Here is a 23,264-nt window from a genome sequence, read left to right as displayed (position 1 = left end):
GTGATGGAAGGTCTCCCGGGGGGCGGGGGAGACAGTTACTCTTACAAGTCCACAGTGAGGTGCTCACTCCGGCACTGTTTCTCCATTGACCACTGGGGTTTGATAACGAACCAGTGTCATTTCATAAACGTGAATTTGTCTGGTCCCCAAAAGCCTCATGGGGCAAACTCTGTTGACTCTGTGGCATTCTCCTCCTTCCTGCCCTCCCCCGTCTGCCTGAGCGGCGGACGTTTGGGCCCACGTGGCGGGGGGCCTGTTTCCCCCAATGTCAGACTGGCGGAGGGAGTCGTTCCTGTAGTGGGAGCTTCCTCTTCTGTTGACTCTGCCCGGTGAGCTGGACAGTCCGGGCTTTGGGGCGCCCTGGGGTTGGTGCTTCGCAGACGGGCCATTGTGTCAATGGGGATGCACGACTTTCTGGGGCCACGCCGTGAAGCCTGACATGTGCCCTCCGTGTGTGTTGTGACAGGAATGATGTGGTCTGAGTGCAAGGAGCTCTGGCTGGAAGGGCCGAGGGAATACATTCTGCAGCTGTGGAACGTGCTGGACTTCGGGATGCTCTCCATCTTCATCGCCGCCTTCACGGCCAGATTCCTGGCTTTCATCCAGGCCACAAAAGCACAGCAGTACGTGGACAGCTACGTCCAGGAGAGTGACCTCAGCGAAGTCACCCTTCCCCCAGAGATACAGTACTTCACTTACGGTGAGTCACCTGCCGCTGGGTCCCCATGTTTCAGGAAGGCTGTGGGAGCCGCACTTCGGAAAGAAATGTTGAGACGGTCATGTCGGTGTGAGAGGTGCGCTGAATGCTTCTGCACAGTAGAAGCAGCAGGAGCTTTCGAGCTGGATTCATAGCCAGGCTGTGACTCTCCCGGGCCCTGTGACTTTGTTCAGGTTCATTTAGTTTCGTGTGCCTTAGTTTTCACATCCATAAAAAGAAGGTGCTGCAAGGTGGGAGAAAAGTGGCCTTTCAGCCTCACAACCTAATTCACCCTGATGTACTGTGTTAGGTCATGAAACTGTCGTAACTGGGGAAATAGCTGGAGAAAGAGAGTGACAGAGTGACGGGGAAGGCGAGTCGCTGAGAGTGCGTCTTCCTGGAGGCAAGGCAGTAAAAGGTGCTAAACTGCCCGCGTAGGGGAAGAGGACAGAGACGCAGAGGAGCAGGAGCTACTCTGGCCTTCAGACGTGAGCCCGGAGAACCGGCAGGAATCCCAGAGGGGGGGGGGGGGGATGCTCACAATACACCTCTTACTGCCGGCGAGCAAGGGTGTGTTTGTGCCCCGGAGACCAGATCCAATGAACAAACGATCGCCCTTTATCATTAAAGAATTATAATTAAAGAATGTGTGTTGCACGTTCATGTAATATAAACCTCGAGTATCACAATCACCTGTTTATTTATGTGTATTCACGTGTCTTTGATGGCTGTCGCCTGAAGGGAAATCACATGTGCGATTTCAATCAAATTTTTAACCTTTCTCAGTCTCGGTGTCTGCACCTCTGCAAGAAGATGGTAGGGACACCAGAACCATTGGGTCTGTTGAAAACTCAGCGTCTGGTGCATATCAGACATTCGGTAAATGGTCACCTGTGTTGTTGTAATCAGATGTCTACGAGGCGTGCACTTTTCTGGGAGAGGCCCGGTTCACACAAAACTAACCACAGGGCGCTGCATCGACCTTCCGGGGAAGTGAGTGTAGTCTGCTGTGACCTTCCTATGTGACCTTCATAGGGTGTTCAGGGTCCTCATTTGGAATCTGTCTCCAAAACAAGGGGCACCTCAGTAGCAGTTTTTGATTTCCGGGAAGAATTGTGTTGTTCAGATACTGTGCGGACAGCGCTGTTGTGATTCGGTGACATTCTCACTTCTCTGACCACGACCCTTGACTTGCATCTGCCGTGAGACGAACCCACGTCCCCCCTGTGAGATGCAGAAGTTGTGGGGCAGCTGAGTTGCCAGGCTGAGAAACTGACCGGCCGATAAACCTAGTCAGTGAGGGGAACTCAGTGAGGCCGTCGCTTTGCAGTCCTGACCCAGGCTGTGTGCATCCGAGGAAGTGAGAAATCTTTCTCCATTCTTTGTTTTGCTCTGTTTCTGCTCAGTGTGAAGTCAGCCGAGTGTCTTTCTAATGGTATTTTCTCCACTGAGATAACTAATCTGGGCGTAGAATTCATATGTTTCTTATTTAACGTGACAAAGGAGAGCCCATACTGGTCATCGGTTCTAGAGTGTTTCTGACTGAGAGGTTAAGCACCCACCCACAAGACAGACCCTATGTAAGGTACTGACTCTGCATTGTGGGCGATGAGTGGAAAGTCAGCTTTCATCTCCCCCCTCTCTTCCCAGCCCGAGATAAGTGGCTCCCTTCGGACCCGCAGATCATATCTGAAGGCCTCTACGCCATCGCCGTTGTGCTCAGCTTCTCCCGAATCGCCTACATCCTCCCCGCCAACGAGAGCTTCGGCCCCTTGCAGATCTCTCTCGGCAGGACCGTGAAGGACATCTTCAAGTTCATGGTCCTCTTCATTATGGTGTTTCTTGCCTTTATGATTGGCATGTTCATACTTTACTCTTACTACCTTGGGGCCAAAGTTAACGCTGCTTTTACCACGTAAGTAAGATATCCAGAAAAAAAGCAGTACGAGGAAGAGCGGCCCCAACACGTCTAGAGGGAGCAGAGGAAAAGGTGCAATGATCGGAATGCAGACGGTGTTAAGAGTGGGAAAAAATCCACTAAAAATAATTAGCGCCTGTGTGTAATTACATTGCTCCAAAGATTCCTCTTTTGGAGCTTAGTGAGCATTTGACCCCAGAATGAGTCAGCATTCAGAAAAATCCTAGACAAAATTGGCTATTTTGAGAGAGTTGGGTAATAAAATTTTAATGCTGGATGTCTCTTACATCACGTATGACATTAAATTTAGTTTCATCATTTTGTAGCCATTACTGTTATTTCAAAAAAGAGGCGTCAGCTCTCACTTTAATGCATCACTAATTAGTCCAGGGAGTGGAGGAAGAGAAATCACAGCTAAGTGCATAGAGCCCGCTGTGAGGGCAATGCTGTTCCCTTCCTTTAGCTGTGCTGGTGACCACTGTGGAGACCCCCTCCCCCAGGAAGTCTTCCTTGATTAAGCTCCCTTAGTCTTTGTCCTTTTTAAGTTCTCTCAGCATGGAGACATCTGGACTGTAAGTTCACTGTCACCTATCTGGGTCTGGTTGTCACGAGGGGTGGCTCTCCTGTGCTGCAGTCCTTGCAAGTGGGGAGGTCGTAACCCCGCTGTCCGCCTTTGTGCCCTGTAATGCCACACCGGACACCAGCTGGACAGTCAGCAAGTTCCCCGTGGGCTCAGGCGGAACCTCCTGCCCTCCCAGGCATCAAGTTGTTTTGAAGTGAATGTCTTCAAATACTCAGTATGGAGCAGGTCTTAGGGGTGAAAGAGATCTGAAGCTCACTTGCTTTCAGTGAAGAAAAAACTCTGTTTGAACCCTGTGGGGAGGCACAGAGAGACATGCACACAACCCCCCCCTCCCCCAGAACTCTGAGAACTCACTTGACGCCTGGCATTTTCTTCGGGTTCTATGTGAGGACGGGGCAACCTGCTGAGGTGGAAAGAACACGGGCTTGAAAATCAGACCTGGTTGGGAATGCAGGCCTGCTGGGCTCTAGCTGTGGCCTTTTGATTAAGTTACTTAATGTGTCTCTGGGTGAGTTTCCCTACTTGCAAAACAAGCACAGAAAAGGTTTAAATCAGGTCGTAGTGAGGGTTACACGAGGTATTTGTAGAAAGCCTCTTGCCCACAGTGCGGGGCTCAGGACCTGCCGGCATCTGTCCCCTCTCCCCACCCAGGGAGAGACTTCACTGCAGACAGAGAGAGTGAAGGTGGGGTGCAAAGCAGCAAGAAGGAGAAAGCAAGGCAGGGAGTTTGTGACGTGTGAAATTAGCGGTGGTAACGCGGAGGTCGTAGTTCCTCTGTCCCCGCCTGGCATGCGCAGTATGACATCACATGGTCCAGTATTTTATGATAGAGCGACTGCAGGAACAGCAGTTTCACTCTGCCCTCTACCCCCAGGGTGTAGCACAACTTCTAGAACATAATAGGAGCTCCATCGATATTTGTTGAACCAATGAATTAATAAACTAGTACCGAAGCCTATAAATCTAGAATTATTTAGAAGCTGTTATAAGAAACCAAAAAAAGTTTTCATAAATCTTTTCTTCAGAAAAAGAACTTCCTTTTGTCCTCTCCTTTGCGATGGAATTGTACGTGCATAATTGTTTAGTTTAAGGATTGCCTTGCTGTTCATAGTGGTTACAACTGGGTTAAGTGACAAACCAGCCAGATTCAGCTGGCGACGCCCGCTGAAGGGGTAAAAGCAGGGACTTAGCCTGCTTTTGAGGGCCTCTGTGCTCTGGGTGGGGGTGGAAGAGTCGGGGGGGCGGCTAATTTAAATTGAGGGGAAAGAAGAGGAATCTTTCATTCTGTTGCCTCCTGTTCTCTCGCAGCTAAGCATGACTTTCAGCTAGGTAATCAATTCTTGTGACACATCATTCACTTGGGGCAGTGTCTGCGGCGAACAGCCTGTCCTCTCTCGCTCGCCCTTGGGCCTCAGGCTCTGAGTGCGCCTTTGTCCCCACGGGCGCTCACAGAGACAGCAGTGTCCGCCTACTCCCCTTTCTTGTTCAAATGGTAGAATATTTGTTACTCGCTACACCTTATTTTTTCACTTCAGACTACATCACCGCTACCATTTTGTCTAAGCCCGTGAGGCTAGACCGGTCTCCTTTTCCCCAAGGCTGCACTGTGCTGTGCCCCTGGGTGGGCATCTAGGGTGGTCTCACTCTTCCTGACTGCCGGGCTGCAAGGACGATGCTGGAAAACCCAATGTAGATTCTAAGCCACCTACAAAATCACAGGAGAAGGGGCTGGGAATTGTATGACTTCTTCCCCCGCTGACTTCAGGGAATTCTTTCCTGGTAACTTACAGAAAAGCTGGGCTTTGGCACCGTTCGGTTGCGAGTTCCTGAAAACCCGACAGAATGCTTTCTGTTAAATGTTACAAGAAAATGGCTCTGCTCCCGGGTTTGTGCTAGTGCTATTTCATGATGGCGTTTTGCATCTGTGTTCAGAGCCTAACTTGGTTTTGCCTTTGACTTTCTAACATTGAAAACTACTCATGTGTTGACTATGTACCTTATTCTTTCAACAGCGTGGAAGAAAGTTTCAAGACGTTGTTCTGGTCCATATTTGGGCTGTCTGAAGTGACTTCTGTCGTGCTCAAATATGATCACAAATTCATAGAGAATATTGGATACGTTCTTTATGGAATATACAATGTCACTATGGTGGTCGTTTTACTCAACATGTTGATTGCTATGATTAACAGTTCGTACCAAGAAATTGAGGTAAGCATGATTCCTACCTGTGGCGTCTCTCCTCGCCACCTGTTCTACTCACACGATCACACATGTGCTGTAAGCCCTGGGGATGCCCAGCTTGTGTGAACCAGGAGGCTGGACCCTTCTCTGCGTCTTCCTCCTGGGTGGATAGCCACACGCCTCCCATTGTCTTCCAGGAGCACGGTGGGGCCCGTGACCTCACCCTCACTCCCAGGGTGTATTTCGGAAGTTTTGAAGTCAGTGCTAGCAGAACCACTGGCCGTTGGGAAGTTACTCTCTCCTAGGTTAGCCAGCCAACTGCCTGAAAGGCCCCGGTTGAGGAATTACTAGACACCTGGCTAACATTGGTGATGTTCTTATCCAGTCAGAATTTTCAATATTCTAGAAATCCCTTTGTTTTTTGTTTTGGACTGGGCTCATTTGGAACCTTCTTTACCACTGTGTACGTGTTTTATGTCCTCCGGTTTAGTGTTGGGCATCTGCTTAGTGCTTCGCTGTCTGTTAAGCCCAGTGAGTCTCTGTGTGCTTCAGAAATATGCAAGATGGCGCTGTCAAAGCGAGGTCCTCCAGAACGGAAGCAGGGGCTTTGCACACCGGGTTGGGTGTGGCGATGGCAGTCCGGGGCGTGTGAGCCGAGTGAGCCCGCTTCCTCCACCTGGGGCCGCCTCCTGTCCTGTCTTCTGTCCACCCTTCTCCGGTCAGCATGTTATGCCCATCCCTGTGGGTAGTACCGGGGGTCAAAGGAGATACAGGACAGGAGTGGGCCATGGAGGGCCTCTTGTGACATTTGAGGACGTACGGCAGGCACATAAACCCCAAAGTGCAATTTCACCTGAGTGCGTTTTCCCCTTTGCTCGTGGGGTGTAAGGTGCTGTATCCACAGCCTACTGGAGGGGCAAGAGGGAGAAGGAGGGTGATCAGAGAGTGGGGACCTATTGTCGGACATGCAGAGTTGGCAGGGGAAAGAGGAATGAGTCCTTCCATCCTTCCTCGGTCCTGAATTACTCTCGTGCTTTCGCTTTGTTTTTGCACGGGGGACAGAAGTTCTGGTTGTTTCAGTGGGTGCACACAGAAGCTTATGGGAGAGAAAAATTTTTAAGAAATGGATATTAAGAAAGTGATAAAATATTATATGGGATAATAGAGACTAATAAGTCACTTATCTATTTCAAGAGCATAATTTAGGTTCGTTGTAAGACCCTACAGGAATCAATTACTAGAATTTTTAGTTTTTAAAATGAGTTCTTTCTTTTCTGTCTTGTGACACAGGATGACAGTGATGTAGAATGGAAGTTTGCTCGTTCAAAACTTTGGCTATCTTATTTTGATGATGGAAAAACATTACCTCCACCCTTCAGTCTAGTCCCCAGTCCAAAGTCATTTGTTTATTTCATCATGCGGATCATTAACTTTTCCAAATGCAGACGGAGAAGGCTTCAGAAGGACATAGAAATGGGACTGGGGAACTCGAAGTCCAGGGTAGGTATCGGACCCCAATCTTATGATAAATGTCATCTTTCTCCTTGTCTTTGATGTGTGTTCAGTAGTTTTTATGTGTGAACTTAGAGCTGGAAGTATTGTCTGTTCCATAGTCTTCCATAGACTAATACTTAATACCTTTACATCGTTTCCAGAAGTCACTTAGTCTATGCCTTGCTTTTGGTCATAACTGCATGTAAACTAACAGATTCAAAACAAACAAACAAGAAACCTCTTTAACTCGTCAGAAGTGGACAGAACTCTTTGTTCCTTGTGTCCGTGCGTCTCAGTTGTCCTGAAGTGAAACGGTTCGGATGGCATGTTTTCCTCGTGGCTGCACTTGCAGTCCGCACGACCACGGTCTTACTGGAACAGACCCATTGGGGGCTAAAAACATTTTCCTTCATTATAAAATCACCGCAAGCCTATGGGCACCCTCAAATATTCACCGGAAATGCCCCTTTTATAAATAATCAAGAATGGTCTGTCCTTGAGTGGTCTCGGTAGAGTCAAACTCATCAACAGAGGTGAGTTTCGTGACAGCAGTTCACTGTCGTGACCTTAGTTTTCAGAGACAGCCTGGGCATAGGAGACAGAAGGACACGGGCAGAACCTCAGATCTTAGTGAGCAAGGCAGCAGGAGTGAATGCGCCAGGCTGTGAACACGGCCGGCAGCAGGGAGCCCCGACACAGCAAGGCCATCTTCGTGAAAGACGGGCCCTCCAGAACAGGAGATGCATTTGCTCGGCTGCATCTGGGCAGAGGCTGGATTGGTGCAATTTAATTTCTCACTTCCTAAAACAGATGTGCCTTTCCAAGATTTGTAAAACCCTGGCCTCTTATTTTTTAAGAAGGTGGCCTTTGACACCTTTACACCTGGCGGTGGGCTCTTGAGGCTGCAGGGCAGCGACTGGCTGGGACATTCCTTGATTCCGAACGAGGCCCTGTCTGTGCACTGAGAGCAACAGTGTAGTGTAAGGAAGAAGCCTCAGCGTCACACCAGATTTGATTTCTGGTGCTTGTGGCTCATTAGCACGCACCATGGAGAAGGCTCTTCCTCAAGCTGAGCCTCACCTGTCCCAACCGAAAGAGGAGACTTCCTAGGGTTCTTATGGGGATGACAGAGGTACAAAGTTCCAGCCTCAACAAATGCCAGTGCCCTTCCTCGTTCACAGTTTACAGAGTGCTTTGCTGTACGTTTGAACCTCATGCAACATTGTGAGGTAGGTGTGACTGTCACTCCCATTTTATAGGTAAGACCACCGAAGCTGTTAAGTGACTCACTCGTGCAAGGTCACGGTGCTAGCCAGCTCGGGGCGGGTGTGGGGTTCAAGTCAGTGGTGGATGCCTAGCTCTTCCTGCTCCACCTGCCCCGCTGCACATGGCTGCCTCCTGCTCACAGCTGTGCTCTGGCTCGCTTCCTGCCCCACCCTCCTCCCCACCAGCTGCACCTTCCACCGCAGGGTGGCTGGTCTCTTAAAGGGGCCAGGCTCTGAATGCCGCCTTGGGCAAATTCTGCTGCTGCCGAAATGGACTTTGTTTCTCTAGGCGTTTAGTCACCGAGCCTTTATTATTGTCAAAGGAAGCCTCTCAAGAATGGGAAGACACGGCTCTTACACTTCACCCCTTAGAGGCATCGTTCTGTAGGCAACCGGTTCCACTGACTCTGTGCCTGATGTTGTGGTGATGTAGAGGACAGACACTAACAGAGACGGCATGTAGATGCCAGGGGGCTTCCTGGACCCCCTAAAGGACAGGTGGCATGCCCCACTCAGGGGTCAGTGGGAAGGACAGCTGTTCTCCTCGGAGAGGTGGCTGGAAATGCAGCGAAGGCTGGGCTCTGAGCTCAGGGGCCACGCCCCTGGATGCCCGACCCAGTCTCTGGTTAAAAACTGCCATTTTGATTTTATGTCTTAAATTGTATGTGGAGCTGCACTTCAAAATCTCATAGACACAGATACTCTCTGTGTACTGACTGAACTTAGCACAAATTTGGATGAATCATGCTTCCGTTTTGTTTTTTTTTTTTTTTAGAAGAAAGGAAGGAGCCTCCAGAACTCTTTTGTAATCCAGCCTCAGTCGGTGGTCTGAGACTGACCCCCAGTGGCTCCTAGGAGAGTTCTCTTCGCCAGCTGAAGTTTCCTCCTGGCTCCACGGTGGCAGGACAGAGTGGGGAGGGTCCCCTTCCTTCGTCAGGCACCCACATTCCCTGAGTCATATCCCTGGAAGACAGGCAGGCTGGTGGGGGCGGGGCGCTGACTTTGGAGCACACCTTGTGTGGGGAGAGTGGGCCCCTCGCTGCCCCAGGCAGAATGGTGGTGACCACATGTGCCTCCTGCCTTGGGGACTTACCTGCCCAAATTAAAACTGAGAAAGAAAAAAGGAAAAAAAAAACAAAATTCTTCAGCCCAGTCCTCTCCAAAGTTGTGAAGTCTGTTAAAGACTCCCGAGCCTCCGGGCTCTTTGGGCCCATGTGTGGGTCACCAATTCTGAAGGCTGCCCTCCGAGCGTGCGGGTTTCTGTTCAGGTGGAGGAGAGGAGCAGGGCTGGGAGCAGGGCCGTCACTCACTCCCGTGCAGCTTCACGGTGTCCCAAATTCATTGTGACTAAGCGGCCACGATTCTGGGAACAGTGACGCTTGCTCGGCACGAGCCAACTTTTCAAAGAATTTTTACGGTTAATCAGCTCTGCTGCAGCGCACGCTGCCAACATGCCGATAAACGTGAGCGTGTTGCTCACACTGATTTTTACCTTTGGAAACATATCAGATCACTCACAAAACTCGACTTCCACAAAATGTTCCTCCAAAGGGTGGACTCCAGAAGTGTTACCAAGGAGAGTAAAGTAGATTATATTTTTGATTTTCCAAATGAATGTATTCTAATTTACTAGGTTAATTGTATTTTTTCCTAGTTAAACCTCTTCACTCAGTCTAACCCGAGAGTTTTTGAATCACACAGTTTTAACAGCATTCTCAATCAGCCAACACGCTATCAGGTAAGCATCCATTAGACATCTCTCCTTGTCTATCTGTAATTCTGTGTGTGTCTGTGTGTGTGTGTGTGTCATGGGGACAATTAGATTTTTCAGATATACTATGAAGATAGAAGAGAGTATGTCCAACTATAGAGGGAATTTTATAAATCAGAGCCCAAGTTCTTTTTTTTTTTTTTAACTTGAGGAGGAATTTGTTTTGCTCTGTTGAAAACAAAGTTGTTGCCACGATTTCTGAAGGACACTTCCCCTGAGCTGGAGGAAGTGGGGTGAGATCCGGTGCATTTGGAAAATAATGTTCTGATTCACTTCTTCAAATTCATTTTCTCAAATGGATTCTTAGGCTGCGCTGTCTCATCGGTGCTACTTTAAAATACCTTTTGCATTTTGATGTCGGATGTGACATGTGAACACTATTTTCCAATTCAGAAGAGGTTCTAGTCCTTAATTTTCCATTTGGTTGATCACTTTTGATTATCCAATCTTTAGATTTATGATGTGCACAAGATCACAAGAACAAGGAATGAGGAATTTATAATGTGTGATAATGAATGATTATCATTGTTTATGGAGTTTTTCTATAGCAGCAAATTCTGCAAAGTTGCTGGCCCACTGCCAAAGCCTGACTTTTTAATGGTTATATATTCCATTATGTGACCTTACTTAGTCAGTCTTCTGTTGATGGAAATGGGTGCTATTGCCCGTTTTAGCTGCTGCAAGCCACACTGCAGTAAGTAACCTTGCACATGTGACATTTGAAGTGTGGAAATCTGTAGCACTCTCTGGTTCAAGTGTAAGTGCACTCTGATTTTTTTATTATCATCAAACTGATTTTGATGCAATGTGTACCAATTTAAATTCTTAAACTAAATCCATGAGAGTGCCCATAGCCTCCTTCATTCCCCAACAGCGTGTTACCAAAGATGTTTGTCTTGGCCTGATGGTGAAGATGGTATCGAAGTGTAGTTTCACTTCGCATTCTTTATCGTGAATGAACTTGACCCTCTCTTTACTTTTAGTGTTCTCTATACTTAAGACCCAATATATACTCACCTCTCTTGGTGGGCTTTTTGCTATGGATTAAGAGGAATTCTCTTAAAAATTACTTTAAGAAATCGACCCTTTATCTGTGGTATGAACTGAATTCTCCACCTCCCGCCCCAGTGTGTTGTGTCTTTTTAATGGTTACGAGTGTTTTTTCCAACTTTCTGATTTTTGTGTAGTCAATTTTACAAATGTCGTTATGATGTCAGATTGTGTGTCCTATTTAGAAAGATCTTCCACCATATGAGAAAAAAATTTGGAAAAACTACGTATTTTCTTTAGTACTCTCCTGGTTTAACTTTTTACTGGAAGATGTCTGACCCACAGAGAAGACCTTTCCATGCACATGTGAGACGAGGGTTCCAGTTTATTTTCCAGGTGATGACACCTGCTGGCCATGTTGAGTCCTCTACCTTTTCTATCCATTGAAAACACCACCTTTATCATTTACTGAATTCCTGTGTCTGTTTCGAGATGGTTCTGGGCTTTCTGTGCTGTAGAACCACATTATTTTAATTATTATAATTTAAAGGAAAATCACACAAATGAAATACATACACACCTTCACATGTCCTTACTTGAGGATTCTTACATGGTTTTTTAGGCTCTTCTGTTGGTTTATTTGTTTGAACTTTTGAGTCAGCTTGGGTAGTTTGTTTGCAAAATATCCTGTTGGTGTTTTTCCTGTGATCGTGTTCATCCAGGAATGGACATCTTTATAGTGTTCTGCCTTTCTTGTCAAGAACACGATGCATGCCTTTCCATGCATTCAGGTCTTCTCCGGTGTGCTTACTATCACTTCAGAGTGATCCTCATAATGCTCATATTAATTAGGATTAAGTTTGGTGCGAATGACACAGAACCACCAAATATACCAGCCACTGAGTGGCTCAGAGAAGATAGAAATGTCTTTCTCACGTTCAGGAAGTCAGGAGGTGGCCATTCCAGGCCTGGTATGGTCCCTAACGATGCCTGGGACCCACGCCTTCTCCACTGTGTCAAGCCTCGGGTTCTCATGGCCCAGGAAAGCTATTGGAGCCCTGGTTATTGTTTCTGGGTTCCAAGATACAATTAGAAGGCAACAGGGAAGAAAGAGAGGCCTCTTCCCTAGAAGGAGCTTCTATAAAGTAGCGCAGATAGCTCATCTGCAGGGGAAACTAAGAAAGAAAGTTTCAATTCCAAGTGGCCTTGTGCCAAGCCAAAAAACAAACCAAAACAAAAAACAGGGAAGGGAACTGATAGTCCCTGCTGAAGTGGATTATATTGTTTGTCTTAGGCTTATCTTTCTGTCTTTACCGGTAATGATATCTCTGTTACTTGGTTTCCAAGTTTCAAGTGCTATCTTTTGACCCCCCAGCCCTAAAAGATGAGAAAATCAATGTGCTTGTTTATCTTGCATCACGTTCCCCCTTCTCCTCCTAGTTTTTGCTAGTTAAATCATTAGAACTGTAGGAGAGGGGGGGAAAAACCCTTCCTCTACCCATCAGGTTTGGTACTGAAGGCCTATGAATTAAACTTACAGAAGACAGATTAATTGGAGGGGGGAAATACAGCTTATTTATACATGCAGAGCTTGGAGGCACAGGAAATAAGTAACTCGAAAGGGGCAGTTAGAATGTGGGGTTCAGATACCTTCCGGGAGAAGCGGCAAGACAAAGGAATGGAGGTTTGGGCTCCTGGGGGTGGGAAGTCCTGGGAAGGTAAATAAGTACGTTTGCAGGAGGCTGCTGGGAGAGACTGGGAGAGACTGGTCCGGGGCTCTAGGAAGGCTGGTTTGTGCAGACCTGTCTCCGAGCCAGCCTTCTGTCCCGGTGACGGTGCGGGAGGCTGGAGGGCCAGCCCTTCCCCTAGGGAAGCCGAAGTCCTGCTTTTAGGTGGGTGGGAGGGGGCAGAGATCGCTTTCCTCATTTTCTGCTTCTCAGTTGCCTTCGGTTCAAAATAAGCCCCTGTGGCATGTTTTGGGGTGGCCTCTTCTGGTCCCCTTCACCACCCTGTCAGGAGTGCAACCCATGTTGGTGTTAGTTTGAGCCCCGCAGCTAGTCCGTTTGCCAGTTGTTGCCATAGTTTTCTATTCATTGCTTTGTTGCCAATTTATCTCCTTATAGAGTCTTCAAGAAGAGATCATGGAAACTACGTTTTCTGAGTTACTTCGTGTTCTCAACTGTTTTCTATTTTCTGTACGTTTATACTGACCGGCTCTAAAAATTTTGGACATGACTTTATTTCTTAAGGCATTTGTGAACCTTGTCCCCACTCCTGCAGTGGCGGGTTCATGGGGACACTTTGAGGCCAGGCTGGTTGTTTTCCGGCTGAGGTTGCAGTTTGAAGGACCCAGGTTTTTTGTCTTTTGGCTTTTTTAATCTTTTAAATTCAATAATTTGCTCTTGGTTGTTCCATGGATGGCTCTGTGCGAATTTTTCTGACACACAGTATGGCCATTCCATCTGCACATTCAAGTCTTCTCTTATCTCTGAATGATCTTCTTATGTCTTGAAACCTTGTTTGTGCTCCATTGTCTGGGGCTCCGTCTTCGAAGACTCCAGCTAGATGCCTGCTGCGTCTCCCCTGTCTTCCATGGCTACCATTTTCTTCTCTGTTCCCTTTCCATTTTCATCCATGTCTCCTTTGGCCTCTTCTTTCTAAACTGTATTTTGTCTCGTCCCTTTTCAGGTATGCTACCTCTGATTTACCTTTCATTCTGGTGATGATTTTGGTTTTCCCTTCTTGAAAGTTTTCAGCTTATACATCATCTCTATTTCACTGAGTGCTTCTGGAAAACATGACTTTTCTTTATAATTCCTCTTTCAACCCTGTATTCTAAGCTTCTGTAGACTTTATTTCAAAAGGTCAAGGGAAGTTCTCAGCCATGAATGTTAGCTCTTAATATTTCCCCACACCCCCAGCTGACCTTTTCTTAAAATCTTACTTAAGGGGAAAAAAAAGGTAAGTATTTCTCTGAATTCCATTAAAGAAAGAGTTTGTTTTTCTGTTTATGATTCTCCTTGTTGCTTTTGAGTAATTGAGAAGTGGAGAAATTCCTAAATTCCCTGTCAAATTCAAACTTCTTGTGGCTGAAAATTGTGTTGCTTCTAAGTGAGGTGATTCTTGCTAAACGCCTGGAGACCCCGAATCCTGCGTCTTTCACATGTTTTCCAAGGAGAAGGTTCCCTCTGCCTGTGGAGTCATCCTCCGCGCCTCCCGGAAATCGGTAGTAGAGAAAGAAACTCGGAGGGAAAAAGTCTCAGCTTTTCGCACACCAAACTTGACCCAAATGTCTTACTTATATTTAGATAAAACCTCTTTATTACGGACTCTGTGAGTGATAACAACAATTACTTGTTGTGTATTTTTGTTTTATGCCGTGTGATTATAATATGCAACTTACCTTAAAGAAATTCCAGGTCTTAGTCTGCTACACGGGGATTTCTCCTTTAAGGTGGTCCCTGTGGGACACAGTAATTCTAACGCTGCTATCAGGATTCGGAGCATTTTCAGAGTATCTCTGAAGAGTCAGTCACCTGACACCCTGGACAGGCTGACCTTTGCCCCTGGTACCAGCTGCACGTCATTTTGGCATTCGCATGAGTTGTCTTTCCACCATGAGCTGAGGGACAGGCGGTTTCCACGTAGCGTCACGTGTGGGGTAAGCCGGATTGCAGTTCTGTGTGCGGTGTCTGCTCGCCCTGTAGAGAGGCTCAAACGCAGTGCAGTGGTGCGTAAGTGTATTTACGCCGCAGATGTTAAGGTGAAACTTTTTGCGGGGCACACAGAAAGCTGAAAACACACCTGGTTTTGAAGGGGGAAAACTCTAGGCTGGTACCCACCATCTTCCCTGCAGCTGAAGGGAGACATGGAGAGAGGTGCGCCTGCCTGCTTCCCTCTCTTGGTGAGGGGATGTGGTCCGAGGGCCTTGGCTCGGGGTGCTTCCAGGAAGCCGGAGCACCGTGTGAACTTTCCACATACTTTCTTCTCCCATTATCATCCCTCTGGACATAAATGTTAGTTTTCATAGACTTCTTCTAGCATGGTTTCAGATAATGCTACAGAAATAGTTTAGAGACTGTACTAGGGAATGTAGCGATCTTAGTCTTCAGATTTTATCTTTGCAAATGATGCTCACAAGAGCTGACCTTTTCTAAGCAGGAGCTCTGCTTTTACGTGCTTCTGACAGCTTCATCCACGCAGGGCGGGAGTGGAGTCTCATGGCCCCCGGGAAGTAGATGAGGAAATGGAAGCTTTAAGAGTTGAAGCCAACTTTTGTTCCCTCGGCTACAAAAGAAGTCATGTATCCAGGAAGAAGCCAAAGGGCAGACACGCTTTCACCTGCGCTCACTGTGGGCTGGGAAAGCGCCCTGGTGTCGGTCACCGCCGCCCTAACAGTGACCACAGTTCCACGTCCTCTGCCCTCTGCGTGGCAGGCCCCGAAGGGCCGCCTCTCTGACTGGGCGGGGTGGGTCTCCAGGCTTTGAGAGGCCGCGTGGGCTGCCTCCCCTTGCACGGCTCCCTGAGCTGGAAGTCGGGCTCCGACTTGGGGTGGATCTGGTTGTACCCCTTTCCCCACGGACAGCCAAGGACCCAGGCCCGTTTGTTGAACAGACAATACTTTCCCCCTGATGGGGGTGGCTGCCTTCCACGCAGCCAAGTGGAAATTTACGTTTGCCAAGGAAAGAAAGCACAGATGGCCCCAAGGGCTGTTTCTCTCTTACCCTCGTTCCTTTTGCCCCGACAGTTGCCAGGGGCAGGTCTGCTGGCCAAGATGGGTGACGGGGGCACGACGCCAGGCTCCCTTCTGTATAATCAACCCTAATCTTCAGGAGTCGTTGCCTTGGGCGCCCCACTTCCCTTGGCTTGGGGGGGGCACCACCCTCCTTTCCATGCCGGGGGAAAAAGCTTGTGATTCCCGTCCGTGTCTCAGTGTTTTTCTTGTTGGGGAAGGAGGAAGCATGTGGTGGGTTCAGTGCTGGCCTAGTGACTGAGTGAGCCTGACAGGAGGTGGCTGGCCCCAACTGCTGGTGGCAACCTGGACTTAGATCCTGGGCGCCTTAGCGTCCTTGGTCATCACCAGTTGGGGTTGATGAACAATTCCAGGACAATAGGAAAAGTCCACTTGGACATAAGGTTCTCTTTTATTGGTGCCCTTTCGTGTATAAATGTGTTGAATTGTCTTAATGGAGTCAGATTTATCGATCTTTTCTGTATGGTTTATTCTTTATGCTACCCTTTTTGAGACGTGTTTCCCTTTTCCTTTAGAAGGTGTCACTTGCTACATTTAGGTCTTTAGTCCAGTTGGTGTGTGGTGTGAGGCAGGGGTCCGGGCTCACCCTTCCCTCCGGCACAGTCCATCGTGTCAGCGCCACTCGTTGAAGGGTCTCTCCCTCCAGCCACTTTCACTGACACACATTTCTTCATACAGGAATCTGCCCTCACTGTCCCCTAAACTGAATTACACCCTGGATATGTCCACCTGTCCTAGTGAATTGTCCCAGTGATGTTTCACTGGAGTAGGAGCTGTGTTCATTGTTGTATACTGGGTACCTAGTTCCCTGGCCAGCACGGAGCGGGCTTTCCGTAAATGTTGGTACAGGAATGAGCGAGTTCAGGCGAATGGTGTCCACCCAGCTGTGAGTCTGTCCCACAGTCTGGATTCCACAGAACTCGACTGGTTTTTCTATTGTACCGTGGCTGGGACGGTCAGCTTTGCCTGTGAGCCGCCTCTAGATCGGTCATTATTTTCTGAGACAGGTGTTTCGGATCTTCCCAGATCCTTTTACTTGACATTGACCCCTCCTGGGTCGCTCAGGTCTGTAATTTCTACGTCTTTAAAATGGAGATCTGCTTTTCATTCTCATTCCACAGGAGTCCTTCCTCATCTGGGGTTTCAGTCACCTGCCACCAACTGCGATCCAAAAATGTCATGTGGGAAACTCGAGAAATAAACAGTCCATCAGTTGAATTGTGTGCGTTCTGAGGAGCAGGATGAACTCTCTAGCCGTTTTGCTCCATCCCACACAGGATGTGAATCAGCCCTTTGTCCAGCTTGATGTCCTGCCTGTTGGTCACTCAGTAGCTGCCTCAGTTATCATGGGGACTGTCAAGGTGTCACAGTGCTTATGTTCAAGTCACTCCGATTTGACTTAGTGACAAGAACAGTGATGAGGGCAATTTGGATATGACAGAGAGAAGCCGTAAAGTGCTTCCTTTAAGGGAAGAGGTGGAGGGTCTCCATTTAACATGGAGAGAAAAAAGACCACACACTGAGGTTGCTGACATCCCAGGAGAATGAGCCTTCTCTCCATGAAGTTGCCTAATTTAGAAAGTCAACTTTATTGTAGGTTTCTGTGTGTAGGAAAGAAGAGTATATATGCAGTTTAGTACTATCTGTGGTTTCAGACATCCACTGGGAGTTCTTGGAAGCTGTCCCCTTGGACAAGGGGGGACAACTGTGTCTGCATTTGAGCTCAGGTCACTGTATTCTTTATTATCTTCTCAATGTGGTATTTGCTATGTGCCCAAGAATACGTGTACCATAGGAAGTTTTGGAGTATAACTATGGGCACACCTAGGAAGCCACCTCCTGCCATAGAAGAGCATTACTGGTCCACCACCTCTACCGTGGGCACTGCCCCCCAGCCCACACCCTTGCTGCCGGGTCATTGGAGCCTGAAGTTGGGATCTCTCCCCCTCTCACTTTGGTTTTCTTTCCAAATAATAGGCTTATTGCATTTGTAGATCATCCTGAAAGTGCATTAGGCAGACTGACTTCTTATTGAGCTTTGTAAGAATGATTTTATACTTTGTGAATTCAGCTGGAATTTCCTGTTTGACACTTATGCTTCTAAGATTCTACCCATGCTGTTGTATGTGGCTATGGTTCATTAATTTCATTAGTGAACACAGTAACATCATATTGTGTTACCTACCATGACCTGTCTGGTCTCTTGTTGATACTTGTTTACACTGCTTTCAGTTTTTGTTTTTTGGAGTATGTTTTGCTATTTTGAACAAGATTGCTATAAATGTTGTTTCTGACTCTTGGTCCACATACACGGATGAAGTTTTTCCAGGTGCTGTGCGAAGGGGCAGACTTGCTGGGTGAAAGAGCCCACCATGTTCAGCTCTAAACGGAAGCGCCAGACTGCTTTTCATGGGGGTTTATTTATACTCATGCCGCCATAGCATCGATTCTCAGCTGCCACGAGAATGTTTAAAACACGCAGCACCTGACTACCTAGTCATGGGCACTGGCCTCGTTTCCCTTAGATTGTCAGATAAGAAATGACAACAGCCAACACAACAGTAGCCATCCAGTGTGCATGAATCAAAATTATACCTATACTTTTGTCAGATCAGCAAAAAACATATTTTTTGGTGTGCCGAGGAATTTTATTAATTAGTTTATGCGTGCCATTACATGGAAGAGGTTGAAAATCTCTGCACAGAAGTATGAAAATCCTATTGGTCCACACCTTCTCCATCACTTGGTATTATAAGATTTATTATTTTTTTCCTTTTTGATGTAAAATTCCATTTTCCTTGTAATTTACATTTTCCTAAGAAAAGAGTTGAAGATTTTATATGTTTGTTGAACATTCATGGTTCCTTTTCTGTGAAATCTCTGTCTTTTGCCCCTTTTTCTATTGGCTTATTGAGTTTGTCGTATGGAATTAAAGTTCTTCATACACTGGATCCAAATTCATGATCAGTTATGAGTATTGCCAATATTTTCTCCCAGTTTGTGGCTTGCCTTTCTACTTTCTTTATGGTATCTTTATAAACAGAAGTTTTAATAAAGTTTTAATTGTAACGAAGTTGAATTTATCACCTTTTCTATTGTAATTGGATTTTTTATCTTGTGAGAAAACATGCAGGTCTACAGTGAGTTCACATCCTTCTGTACTGTCTTTGAAGAATGTAAAAGCTTTGTCTTTCATATTAAGATCAGGTGGAATTCATTTCTGGGCCTGGTAGGAGGCAGAGCTCGGATGTAAATTTTCCCATAGGGATAAACCATTATCCTGTGTGAGTGTTCATTGTGATTGAATATGTTCACCCTACATCTTGCTATGCAAGGACAGTGCACAACCTAGCAGAATAAAAGAAAAGGTATTGGAAGGAAATACACCAAAATAGCAATGGAGATTCTCTTTGGTGGTGGGATAATTGAATTTATTTCTTTTGCTCTTCTCTGTATTTTCCAAGTTCTCTCTACTGAGCACAGACTCAGTTTTGTTTTGTTTTTAATGGAGAGAAATAAGGTCATGTCCATGATGATGGTGTAGGGCCAGCACACCTTAGAGAATCCATACTGGAAAAAGAAGTCAGGAATTCAAATCTTCCAACTTAACCTTTTTAAAAAGCTTCTTCCATTCCTGGGGGTGGGGAGGTGCTTGTGAATTATGCAGTTGGTCTCAGTGGAAGGTAACAGTTAAATTCCACAACCTGCGTGATTCCTCTGTGGAGAGTCATATAAACTCTCTCCCCGAGCTGTTTGCGTGGCAGGTATGTAAGACTCTTCAGAGAGTAGCGCCCAGGTTACTCGTGTGCCTCACTGCTGATACACTCATCTCTTCTTCTCCAACAGCAAATAATGAAAAGACTCATAAAACGCTACGTCCTGAAAGCACAAGTAGACAAAGAGAATGACGAAGTAAATGAAGGTAAGCATCTCCAAACCGAGAAACACCCCCTTCCAAACTTACATAATGAACTTGGAAAACTTCACAGGGAGGGAGACTTTAAAAATCCAATCTTAGGTAACAGTGTGGGTCCCTCCAAGACTGGCAGGAGAATCTTAGGTTTCATTTCCAAAACTCTGTCTCTTTAAAGAAACAGCTCGACCAAGTCAATCAGCGACAACTTATCCCCCCTCAGAGTGCTCTGATTCTTAGAATGCAAAGACTGTTGTCTCTTTTGCTTCCCCATTACATGAGCCTGTTGGTAGTTTCTATGAGTTCACAGGAGTGCCAACACCTTTTCAGCGATGCAGGTAAAATAATGGTTGGCTCAGATGGAACCTACACTTCAGAAAAATCTTTATTTTTGTTGTCCAAAAAAAAAAAAATCCCTAACCCCCTTTTCCCATCTATTTTTGTCTTTTGCCTTTCACATTTCTCCTCGGCTCCTTACTTAAATGTGCCTATTTTCCCCAGTAAATCCTAGGCAGGGCACCTGTGTGAACTATAACAGTTTTCCATGAAAGGCTGGGGTGTAGGCCAACGCACCAGCCCAGAGATGAAAAGAAACCGGCCTGGGGAGATAAGGTGAAACTACAGCTTATGACCCCAATGAGGTGCCTGGGCCTGTCTGTACTGATAAGATGACAAAGAGCGCAAGGCGACCACGCTTTTGCTGGGCTGTGAAGCTAGTACTTGATTAATGCCAGGAGTCCCTTGCAAATCTGAGTCAATCCGATGCTATGTGTTTGTAGAAAAGCAATCTGTAAATATGTCAATGAGAACCAAGCAAAAATCTAAATCATGCTGACCCAGAAAAAAATCTACCTTGGCAACATTACAAGGCAAATGAGTCTACATCATATGATTTTTCACTCTTTGATCTTTTCTAAACCCAAAGAGCAAATTACCAATTGTGGTTGTTGTTTTTTCTTTAATGCAAATACTTTAGGTGAATTAAAAGAAATCAAGCAAGATATCTCCAGCCTTCGTTACGAACTTCTGGAGGACAAGAGCCAGGCGACCGAGGAACTAGCCATTCTAATCCACAAGCTCAGTGAGAAGCTGGCCCCCAGCACACAGAGGTGCGAATGACTTGCAACCTGGAGTGTGGCCCAACTATAGCACAATGTGGGCAATAATATTTCTAAGGATGAAGTACTTGAAAAACCATGGTGTGAATTTTTAGTACCAACTATCTTTATCATGTAAATCTTCAAAAATTAGGTCTTAATGATTTTACTGTTTTATCTCATGCAAATGGTCTTCATTTTAACTGTCCGCATTGACATCAGGAACAATGACAAGCCATTGCATTTAAAGGCCCAATACTGCCATTTTTGTCCATTTGAGAATGAACTGTACTACGTCTTTGCACTATCTGTTTGCCTCCAAGAGACTGTGAGGAAACTCCTTGGGGACAGGGACCATGTCTCACTCATCTTTGTGTCTCCAGCATCTAGAACAGTGCCTGGTACAAAGTAGGTGCTCAGTAAATGTTGCTGAAACCAACTGAACTGAACTGCCAACTAGATACAAGTACAAGTACAAATACAAATGCCATCACTATGTAGAACACCTTCCCTTTTGTCCAAGTGCTGAAGGGATTTTTTAAAAAATAGACACTGAAGACATTTTACAAGCAGCTGTGACTTGGTCAGATTTTCTTAGACTTTTTGGCATCACTGATAATCCTAGAACCTTTGAGTCCCAAAGGAAGAATTTAATAATGAAATGGGTTCATAGAAAATATAACTATGTTACATATTTAAGTTTCATAGAATTGTTCAAAGCAACACATTAAAGATTTTTCTAAAGTAAATAGTGTTTGTTTTCTGTCTTAGATGGTCATTTGTTGCTTTTCAGTCATGTGACTTTAGTCAGTGGGATGGCGGATTTTTATAAGGGGGCTCCATAGGGTTGTTATTTTGTTATAAACTCCTGATTTCTGCCTCTGCTGCTTTAATGCTAAATAAGGCATCGACAGCTGACTTCCTGCCTCGTGCATTTGCTCCTTCCTGGGTTTTGGAGGGCAGCTCACAGGCAGAAACAAGACAGAGCAGTGGTGGTGCCCCCGGAGGGGTGTGTCCCAGCATCACCAGGTGGGTGTCCTTTCCCTTTGACACCTTGCTTCCAATGATTGACATCCTTTCTCTGATGAAAGCATTTCAGTTACACTTTCTATGCAAAACAGGTTGTGCTGTGTCTGTATTTGAGTTCATACAGATAGTCTGTAACTGAGCTGGACACTGGTAATGGCTACACTGCCTCCTCATGACTGTAAAAGGAAATAGGCCAGTAAGTTCCTTGTCTCTTCACTGAAACACTCAAAGCAGGGTTTTTTTTTTGTTTTTAAATCCAGGTAGGTTTAAATGTCTCACAGAGTTAGACTTAACACCCTGATTCTCTTCAGGCTGTCCTGACAAGTCTTAGAGGAATATGAGTTGTGACCACACCCCAAAGACAGTTTTATAGGCCCTAAACACCAACTAAATACGTGACACTTAAAAAAATCATCACTCTCACACTGCGAGCTCTCTAGACATGAAGACAAAAATGAACACGAAACAAAACTACATGAAGCTCTTTCAAGACAATTTCTTAATTTCTACTTCTTGGGATTTCAAACCATTAAAATTACGCAAAGAACTTGATACATTTTTGCTACCGTTGTAGACTATTTCATGAACTTTTGTGCTATTCTAATAGTACTTTGTCTTAAACGTTTTTCAAACTTGATGTATTTCATGTTATGCCTCAGAACTGAATAAAATATTGAATTTTTTCCTTGTTATAGGTTGCTCTAGTATATGAAAACAGTAAAGATATGGAATTTCCAGAATGGACAATACTCTCGGTCTTACAGTATTGTCTAGGATTCTAAGTGTGGGCATTTTTTAACAGAATATTGAGTAATACTCCTGATTGGGAGTTGGGGAAATGTCGAGTGGAAACGTGTGGGATTCTGCTGAAGACATTCAGCCTAGGGTCCTCGGGGTCTTGAGGAAAGATAAAGCTCACAGCATGTTTTCAAGTCCATGCCTCCCGTGACTGTGGAACCCTCAACACAGAGCAGGCATGTCCTTCTCTGGTACAGGCTGCATCGTGCCCTCTCCCCAAGTTCATATGTTAAAGTCCTAGCCCCCAGAGCCTCAGACTGCGACTGTATTTGGAGGTGGGGCTTTAGAGATGATTAAAATGAAGTCATTAGAGTGGGCTTAATCTGACCTGACGGGTGTGCTTATCAGAATAGGAGATGAGGACACAACCCAGCGGGAAGACCAGGCAGGACGCAGGTTGAAGATGGTCAAGGAGAGATGGCCTCAGGAAGTTGGTTTGGTTCCCTACCGACACCTTGATCTTGTACTGCTATCTAGTTAGATCTTATTAAAAAGTGAATTTCTGTAGTTTAAACCAGCCATCTTGTGGGACTTGATTATGCTGGCCCTATCTTTCCAATCCCCCTAAATTCTATAGAATTCTGATACAATTCTGTGTTATCCTATCTCCTCTATGGCTATTTTTCAATTTACTTCTAAAGTTGATCTGTGTTTTTGTTGAGTCCACTATACATTTCCCCCAACTGCTACACAGCTAACTGATTTCAGGGCATTATTATTTATTTTAATATGGTTATTTTAGCCTCGGAAATTGTCTGGAATAACTTGGGACCTA

The 23,264-nt window shown here is 46.0% G+C and overlaps 1 protein-coding gene across 4 annotated transcripts in view; it reads left to right on the top strand.

The window, feature by feature from the left end:
* Positions 1-22,280, top strand: part of TRPC3 (transient receptor potential cation channel subfamily C member 3) — a 52,556-nt gene extending 30,276 nt beyond the window's left edge. For 2 of the 4 annotated variants that reach the window (XM_037129911.2, XM_037129913.2), the window contains exons 6-13: positions 467-700; positions 2,348-2,612; positions 5,211-5,406; positions 6,670-6,879; positions 8,055-8,102; positions 9,793-9,876; positions 19,499-19,574; positions 20,542-22,280. In XM_037129911.2, coding sequence (XP_036985806.2) covers positions 467-700; positions 2,348-2,612; positions 5,211-5,406; positions 6,670-6,879; positions 8,055-8,102; positions 9,793-9,876; positions 19,499-19,574; positions 20,542-20,684 — 1,256 coding nt within the window. In that variant the 3' untranslated portion in view covers positions 20,685-22,280. Of the gene's footprint in view, positions 1-466; positions 701-2,347; positions 2,613-5,210; positions 5,407-6,669; positions 6,880-8,054; positions 8,103-9,792; positions 9,877-11,199; positions 11,453-19,498; positions 19,575-20,541 lie in introns of those variants that run through there. The other 2 variants (XM_037129912.2, XM_053658601.1) reach the window with 2 other exon arrangements.
* Positions 22,281-23,264: the final 984 nt, after the last annotated feature.

Source organism: Artibeus jamaicensis, unplaced genomic scaffold, assembly GCF_021234435.1.
Source record: "Artibeus jamaicensis isolate MK-2021 breed Jamaican fruit bat unplaced genomic scaffold, CSHL_Jam_final scaffold_537, whole genome shotgun sequence".
In the NCBI taxonomy this organism is placed as follows: Eukaryota; Metazoa; Chordata; class Mammalia; order Chiroptera; family Phyllostomidae; genus Artibeus; species Artibeus jamaicensis.
This window is presented reverse-complemented; position numbering and strand designations above follow the sequence as displayed.